This window comes from Chenopodium quinoa, unplaced genomic scaffold, assembly GCF_001683475.1.
Source record: "Chenopodium quinoa cultivar QQ74 unplaced genomic scaffold, ASM168347v1, whole genome shotgun sequence".
Lineage (NCBI taxonomy): Eukaryota > Viridiplantae > Streptophyta > Magnoliopsida > Caryophyllales > Amaranthaceae > Chenopodium > Chenopodium quinoa.
In genome coordinates, this window is record NW_018743210.1 from 1 (window position 1) to 8,960 (window position 8,960).

An 8,960-nucleotide genomic window follows, 5' to 3' on the forward strand; every position below is an offset into this window, starting at 1 on the left:
CCACCACCGGACCGGCTACCAACCCCATCACCAACTCGCCACACAGCAGCTGCCGCCCACCGCACAGCAACAACCATTGCGCAACACACACAATCACCGCACAGCCACCGCACCTACAACGCACTAGCCACCGCACCACAAACGAAACCACCCATAAAGCCGCCTCCTGGAGAATTTCGATCATTTCTAAAACCCTAGCCACCACCAAATTCCCCACTCTTCTAAACCCTAACCACCACCTAACTTTGACCTCTTCCTTAGCCAACACCAAATTTCGGTCGTCCCTAGCCCCACTCGAAATTCCGACCAACCAAGGTGAGGTGATTCCGCTGCCGGCTAGTTGACATGGAAGATCGGGGGAGATGAAGAGGAAACATCAAAAAGGTGGGCCCTAGTAACGGATTCGTGGACGGAATCTGATAGTTGGTGGTGAAATCCAATTTTTGGAAATTTTGTTGGTGGTAAAATAAAACCTTTTTTTATGTAGGTGGTAAAAGCAAATAAGTCGTTTTTTTAGAGGTAGTAAAAATCAAAATTTTCCTAAAGTAATATACTTAAGAAAATTCTACGTGGAACATGTATATAATCAGATTTTCGTTGTAAAATTGGAACACTTGAGTTTTGTTTATACTAAATTTCGTTAGATTTGATGTGGGATACAGGCTACGGACCAACTAAATTAAAATAAGGAACATTGAATGTGGAATATAAATTGACGGAAAATAAAGAGAGAGGGGCGACACGATATGGTGACGCGAAAAATCCAATGAAGATGGGTAAAAACCGCGAATGGCAATAAGTCTACTAATAATCCAGTATAATACGGGCATAAAGCCAATGTTACAAGTACAATATGTGATTATGTGTATAATAATTGATAACAATAAAGCATGTATAGAAATAAAGGTAATTAGCTTGTACGTGGTCTTTATGGTATAATGATAACAATAAAGCATGTACAAAAATAAAGGTAATTAGCTTGTATGTGGTCTTTGTAGTATAATCAGGAGGCTCAATTAGGGAAGTAGTATGTCATTTGGGCGGAATACATCTGTGTTACTCTTTGAAGTGAACACCTACTTTTGGTTGGGAATTTTCATTTTCCATAAATAGCCTTCATAAAAAGGAGGAGCTATACAAGATAATATAAAGATATTCTACAAGGGTAATATAGTAAATTAATAAAAAGGATACAAGATAATTTAATTGAATGATCCTTGATAGTATTTGGGTAATTCTCGTGTCTGATTCACTCATCATTTGTTAGATGTCATAAGGAATTTAAACATTCATCATTACATTTTGGTTTTGAGAACTTGATTGTCAATCTTGAAGGTTATGCTCTGTTTATTTAGTTTCCTTTAGATTAGGTTTATGCTTATTCTTAGTGATGTTGTGGAGGGGGTTTTATAATCTAGTGCACTTGACAATTTACTAATCATATCTTGACTGAGAAATGGTTGTGTAGATATGAAAGGTCTAGGTTTCAATTGGTATTAACTTTGCAACTTGTGAATTATAAAATAAAGAGAAGGTGTGAACAATTTAGTTAAATTAGTAGATTCATTTGGCTCAACTTTGCAACATCAAGGTATGCTTAAGATGTTAATTATGAAGTATGTTATTGAGGGCTCTTACATGCAATGCCTTTTCTTTTATTTGTGAACAGATTAAACTTTGTAACGGTCTTGATTGTCCAAGCTTGAAGATTGTTGATACTAGTGTGAACTGAAACAACTGTATATTTTGAATAGAAGTGGCCTGGTGATAATGTATAGTCCATTTTTTGTAAAGAGATGTGAAGTGCACGCACTTATTTGTATTACAAGCATTCATACATCATATTTTTGTACTATTAATTACTTCCTCCGTTTCTATTTAGTTGACGCGTTCGATTTAGACACATATATTAAGGAGGGGAGAGAGAGTGAGAGAGAATGAAAAAGCAAGTGGGGTAGCTTGTAAATGCAAGGTAAAAAATTTACCCCAAAAGGAAAAGTGTCAACTAAAAAAAAAACTTTCTAAAAAGGAATACGTGTCAACTAAAGAGAAACAAAGGTAGTGTATTATGAGACAGTATGAATAGATATTAAATATAAATTCTTTTGTACAAGTATTTTAATTATGTATTTAATTTTGAATCATATATGAATTAGTTGGACAGGGTTCTTTAGTTAATATATAACAATATCAAAGACATTATTGATACTAAAGAGTCTCTATATAATATCGTAAACAGAATTTTCAAAATTTAAATTTTTTAGAAAAATTATTGGATTAGCACATGCCCCTCAGGTTGTTGCTTGTTGTGAGATCAATGAAAATTGGAGGTTTTTTTTTCAAATTTTGAGCTTCGGAATCTTTAGCAGCGGAGAGGCTGGGCTGACTGCTCGCACATACCGCTCCTATTGCTATAGCGTATGCGCTGTTAAGACTTGCCGAGCAGGCATCCGATACGACAGATGACCGGCCCCTACAAGAGAAGAGGAGGCGGGCGCTTAACCCAAAAGGTCGAGGGGTTGCTAGAAACCTCAGTAGGGTTGGTGCTCCCAAGGGTTTGCATTTTTAACCAAACCATTCAACTAGGTTAAAGCGAATGCCAGGAGCGGTATCCATTACCTCGGCAAAGCAGTAGATCTCGATAGAGAACAGGGGAGGAATCTGCTTCGCGAGGGTAGATAGATTCTCACGACTAGGAGGAAGATTGCTAGCATGGAGGGGACGAGAGTTTTGGGTTTGGTGGTTTTGGGGGCGTTATGGTTGCGGGAAAGGGAGGGGGGTTCAGGTGGGTTGGGGTGGTGGTGAGACATGGGTGGTGGTTTTGGGGATGGCTGTGGTGAGTTGGGGGGAAGGCGGCGGTGGCGCGGGGGTTGGTGCTGTGGTGGTGACTGGGTAGTTTTAGGTTTTTATTTATTTTTTTTAAATTTTTTTTCTTTTTTTGGCCAATAATAACATGACACGTGGCTTATCGACCCACTTAACGGATTCCTAAACAGTGGTGGTAATACCAAATTTGTAGAAATTTATCTGGTGTTAAAAATCCATTTTTTTTTATGGAGGTGTTAAAATCAATTTTTGCGTTTTTGTGAGGTGTTAAAATCTAAAATTTCCTAATATTAGGATTATTATGGCAAAAGTGACTATCATTCGGGGACGGAGGGATTAGTTGTTAGGATTATTATGAGAATATTTTGTGATATATCTTGGTTGATTATCTCCTTGTTAGTAGTAGTTTATGCCATAATAATAAGCTGTAAGGTAATATAACCTTCTCCACTTCTGCAAAAGATGATGATGATGATTGCCCCTAAAAAAAAAAAAAATTTGACGATTAAGTGCTCAAATGAAGAGAAATTTCCAAGATAAATTCTTGCTATTAATAAGACATCAATCATACGTATTGTTCATCGTACAACATTCTTATTATTTATATGATTGATTACATTCGTAGCAATGTAGTTTGGAGCAAGAAAGACGACGCGACACTTAAGCTTTAATGAAACTTAGAACGTGGAAGAAATTTGGATCTCTTGAAACTAGACCTAACCACACAACCACACCATGCTGTTGTCATCTGTGACGTCAGTATCATCAATAGCGCCGCATACGATATCTTTCTTAGCTGCAAACACATCGATCGTACTACTAGACGGACAATGAAGATTACGTTAAGGTCAGAGGAAATGTGGATTGTTGGAATATTTGCTTCAAATTGTTAGTGGTTAGTTAACTCCTAATGTTAGTGGAATCATAACAGTAGTGGGTTAGTTTAGTGGGGATTAATGTTAGCATGATCAATGATCATGGGATTATGTTCCTTATTTTTAGTTATATTTTGCACTATATATATGTTGCAATGTAGTACAATTTTAAAATGGATTGAATACAACTTTTATTATTCTTTTCCTTCTCTCATCTCTATTTTATTATTTCAACATGGATGTGTTTTTGTGATGGGTCGGATGGTAGGAACGTTACTGGGGTTTCGCCGTAAAAGCCTTCGGCTAGTTGGGCTACGTATTGAGGGCATTCGGGTTGGTTTGGTTTGGATACCGCGATTAGACCACCCCCAATACGGAGTTCTGAAAGTGCAGTGCGGATGTAGTAGGATCGGAAGAGCCTACTTCGAGTGGGTTCCCTTCGATGTCGAGGTCGTTGGCGGCTGTCTTTGCAGCTCCGATGAAAAGGAAAGTGATAAGGAAGATTGTTGCTGAAAATTGGATGATAAGATTAGCCATTTGTATGTTATTTTTTAAGTTTGATGGGAAAAGTTAGAGTTAGAGGGTAAGGATGCGTTCGTTATTTTAAGCCAGGACATTTTCTATAAGTGCCTCTTTGTTTGGAGCTAAACTTTAGACAGAACCAACAACTAAGTTTGGACATGTGATTGAAAGGATAAAAGGGTAAATTTTAATGTACAATATATATATTTTTTTTTTTACAATAGCAATAAAACTATCGTTATACATACCCTATTAGATTAAATGGAACTAAATTGAATTGGACTAAACTAACTTAATAACAATTAAATAGGAATTCCATAAAAAAAGAGTCTTGAGAATTTTTATTCGATTTAGGAATATGGTGTACGGTGTTAAAAAAAAAAAAAAAAGGAATATGCTTGTATGTTTAGGTTCGTTACCCCAAAACATTGTTGCTTTGGCCAATATGGATTCTCCTTGATTAATTAATAATATGGCCGCTATCGTTTGGTTAAAAAAAAAAAAAAAAATTATTGGTTCATGTCTCAAGCAAAATATCTAAGTTCTAATTTTTGCTCTATTTCAAGCATAAAGGTATTGTTAGATGACCAAATTTATAATTTCAAAATATATAAACAAAAACATAAAATGAATATTACTAGAAAAAATTATCAAAAAACTACACGCTTAATAGGGGTATTTGTAAACAACTACTCGGTAAAAAAAAATTTAAAAAAAAAAAAAACTACCCATAAATTTAAAAACTTAGTGTAGCACTACACATTTCAACTTTCGGCAACAAACTCCGGTGTCAGCCCCAGTTGTTAAATTAGTAACCCCTAACCAATTAACCCCTCCAACCTGGTAAACATTGACCACCTAGTAACCCATGACCCACCTAGTAACTCCTGACCGAGTAACCTATGACCAAACCAAGTAACCCCTAACCGAGTAACCTCTGACCGAACCTAATTTAATAACCTCTGATCGGACCTATTAACCTGACCTAATCACCAATTCCACCTCTAAAGTAGCCACCTAACCACCAATTCCAACAATCAACCATCTTCGAAAGTCGTAACAATGGCGACCACAACACGACCATCATCTAACCTTCAATTGTTGTACTGACTGAACCCACAACACCACCAACTCCCGCATTCACACTACTAACCCCAGCCCCAAACGCCTGCCACTAGCCCCTAACCCACAAACAAACCCTAATCCAACCATACCATTAAAAAGAAAAAAAAATTAATCGAACAAATACCTTAAAAAGTTAACAATGGCTTCGAATTTCACTTCAAGTATGGCTATAAAGGCCAAAATTCGACCATGAAAACTCTGGATCTAGAGTTTTCATGGCTGAATTTGGCCTTAAAAACCTTGAACTTGTTTTCCGATTTACGGAGTCACCAAACCACTACTACCCACCCAGCGAAACCACCTTCTCCGACAAACAAACCACGAAGACGACTATCGATGATGGTTGCGAAATTCGTGTTCTCTGAGAAAATGAGATGCAGGTTCTGGGCTTGGAGAGGAAGAAAAGAGGAGACAGAAGAGAAAGAAAAGAATTTTAAAAAAAATGTGTGGCAGTGTGGCCAGCTACATATTTGTACTTAATTACAATTATTATTCAAGCTTAATTATTTTTTATTAATATGCGCTAACAATATGTTGTTTACAATTGGATTATGCAACAACCATACTAGAAATTTAAGAAGAATTCATTCGTGATTTTCCATCCTTGGAATTTGATATTGCTCAACATAATTTTGCAATTACACTTATATTTTTCATCTCAATATGTAGTAAAGTGTGACTGTGGTGCATGCTCATCACTTAAGTAAATATGTTACAAGCAACGTTTTGTCGAGCGTGCGTGCTTATTTTGCGAATGGGTTTGGTACTATGGTACCCTTTGCAAGTTGTTCCATGTACGTATAGTATAGATTATCTGATTAGAATTTGGGTTTAGATTTGGATCCTCATCTCCTAACCCAAAAATTATATTAATCGTCATAACATAAGTAAATACGAAAAGAAAAAGAGTAATACGAAGTAATACATAATTAAAAGAGAGAGTAAAATTACATAACTCAACTCGGTTGATGAATAAATCATAAACTAGAGGAGGAATTTATTTATGCGTGGACTATATAATATATATATATATAGCCAAATAATACCACGTACACTTACACTGACACACAGTTACATCTTACACAAGTGCCAAATCAACTTAATTAAACATAAGAAGCTAACTTAGGATCAGCTTTCACGAAAGTAACAGGATAAGGAGAATCAGGGACGACTGCCAAAAGCTCGTTAACATATGAAACATCGTTACACTTCATTTCCGAAACTCTAAAAAAATTGGACTCGATTGTGTGACAAAACTTTATATTGTACACATACTTACCAGTTTTAGCTTCTTCAATTTTGAATGCATAAGTGTCCTTAAATTTACCATCAGCACCAACAACAACGTACGAGTTATTGTTTTCGTCTTCTTCGGCTACCCACCAACGTAACTCTTTGTTGCAAGTGGCATACTCACGATTAAAGTAAAATTCAATTGGCATAGAGGTCATAAGAAACCCAATTTTCAAAGGGGAAGACATTAATACGGGTAAGCCGTTAGAGTAGAGTTTTTGGGTGATAAAAAGAGGGCATGGTGACGACGAGTTACCTTTTGTCAAGGCTAGGCCACCAACGCCTATTAAGCGTGGGATGATGTAGTAGCTTCCCCCGTTTTTGACTAGGTCGCCGTCCGTGTCTAGGATAGGGGCGGCGACACTAGAAACGGGGGACAGAACGAAAAGAACAAGAGTAACTGCAGCAACTGGGAGGAGAAATGAAGCCATTTCTCTATTTTGGTGAATCACTTTTGCTAGGGTTATATTGTTTTCTTTTGTTGAGCTTTGTGGGTTGATGAGGAATTGAAATAGAAGGCTGCTATTTATAGAGAATTGTATTGAAAATACAGTTTTTTTTATTTTTGTTTTGGGTCCTTACAAATAAGCGTAACATTGCATGGTGTATGTGCATGAATATTACTCCCTCCGTTCCTAAATGTTTTTTACGTTTTTATTTAGAGTTTTCCTTTTTATTCTTTATATTTAGTATCTTTCCTATTTTAGTCATAAATTTTGGACAAAATTACCCTTGTTTTACAATTTTTATATTCAAAAGTCCTTAATTTTCCATGTGATATTGTACTTTTTGTACTATTTTAATAGTTTTTCAACACTTATTATTACTTTCACTCTCCTTTCTCCTCTAATTTCTTCACCCCACATGCTCAACATTGATTTTTCATTGAAATATTCCAACATGCCTCAACTTTATACAATTTCTTAATAATCGCGCATAATTCCAAACGTAAAAGATAGATTGTCAATGTATAGTCTGTAATACAGTTTTTTTTTTTTTTTTTTTTGATGGAGTGTAATACAGTATTACAAGATTTGGGTCCAACATTATTGGGAAAAGATAGTATAGTATGACATGAATCATGTCGACATAACTAGAAATTTACAAGCATACATTTTGACATGATTTTTATAGTATTTTTTTGTAGTACTGAAGTTGACAAAAGAGAAATTAATTACTTGGACCATTTGTGGTCGTTGAGAAAGTAAATTATAGCTACATGAAAAAAACAAGTGTAAAACTATGACCACTAATATAAAATTGGCTCAAGAGACACCTTTAGAGGCAGTCTTGTGTCTCTAGTTTAAGTTGTCTCTTCATTTGATGACGTGGCCTAACTAATTTCATAGAATCTGAGACCTGTTATCTAAAATATGAGGTCTCCACCATTGACCTAATTTCTTGGCTAAAAATTCTAGCGTAGTCGTCGACTACGGACAACTACGGACGACTATGGTCGACTATAATAAGAGATTAAATCTCAACGGTTTATTTGTAAATTGACTAATCCTAGGCGTTCAAATCGACACCTCAAAAAAACAATCATCAAGTCTAGTCATCAAGTCATTAAGTCTTGTTTGGTTAAATTTATTTGTTCAAACATTTGTTTATTTTTTCTTTTATAAAATTGAATAAAAATATGTTCCAAATAAAAAATATTCATCTTCAACTTATATCATCTAAAACCTTCAGATCAATCTACAACATTCATTCTTCTGGTTCAAATTAATTAAATTCTTATATTTAGTTTGATTTCATAAATTATAATAAAATTAATTTTCTGATTTTATATTATTTATTTAATGATTTAGGAATTAATTTATGGATTAATCGTATTACTTTGTGTTTAACTTTTATTAGTCGTATGAAATCATGAATATCATCCACCATTGATGAACGTTCAAGCTATGACATGATTTTAGGTTGAAGATAGATAAAAATAAAAAAAATAGAACAAGATATTTCTTTTTAGAAACATAAATCAAGATATATAACTAAAATTGAAAGAAGTGTTTCCATAATTTTAGCTATATTTTTTTTTATAAACTGGCGTTATTTGAGGAGGGTTTTTTTTATTTTTTTATTTTATTTTATTTTTTAACAGACTAGGCGTGATTATTTGGAATTTATTTTTTTTAATTTTTATTTTTTTTAAACAGACTAGGCGTGATTATTTGGATTTTTTTTTTTTTTGTTTTGTGAAAGGAGTAGGCGTGATTTGGAGAGGGAATTGAATATATGATAAAATATTTCCCTATATTATTTTTTAAATTTGTTAATATATAAATATAAAATTTTCTTAATTCATACAAGGTTTAT

The 8,960-nt window shown here is 34.6% G+C and overlaps 1 protein-coding gene across 1 annotated transcript; it reads right to left on the reverse strand.

Annotated features, from left to right (window-relative positions):
* Positions 1-6,451: 6,451 nt before the first annotated feature.
* On the reverse strand, positions 6,452-7,072 carry LOC110734106 (trypsin inhibitor DE-3-like). The gene has a single exon (XM_021914163.1). It carries the CDS (start codon positions 7,070-7,072, stop codon positions 6,452-6,454), a length of 621 nt encoding a protein of 206 aa, XP_021769855.1.
* Between the last annotated feature and the right edge of the window lie 1,888 nt (positions 7,073-8,960).

Excerpts from the sequence above, each read along its gene's own strand:
- LOC110734106 (XM_021914163.1), bottom strand. The coding sequence starts at position 7,072 with ATGGCTTCATTTCTCCTCCCAGTTGCTGCAGTTACTCTTGTTCTTTTC.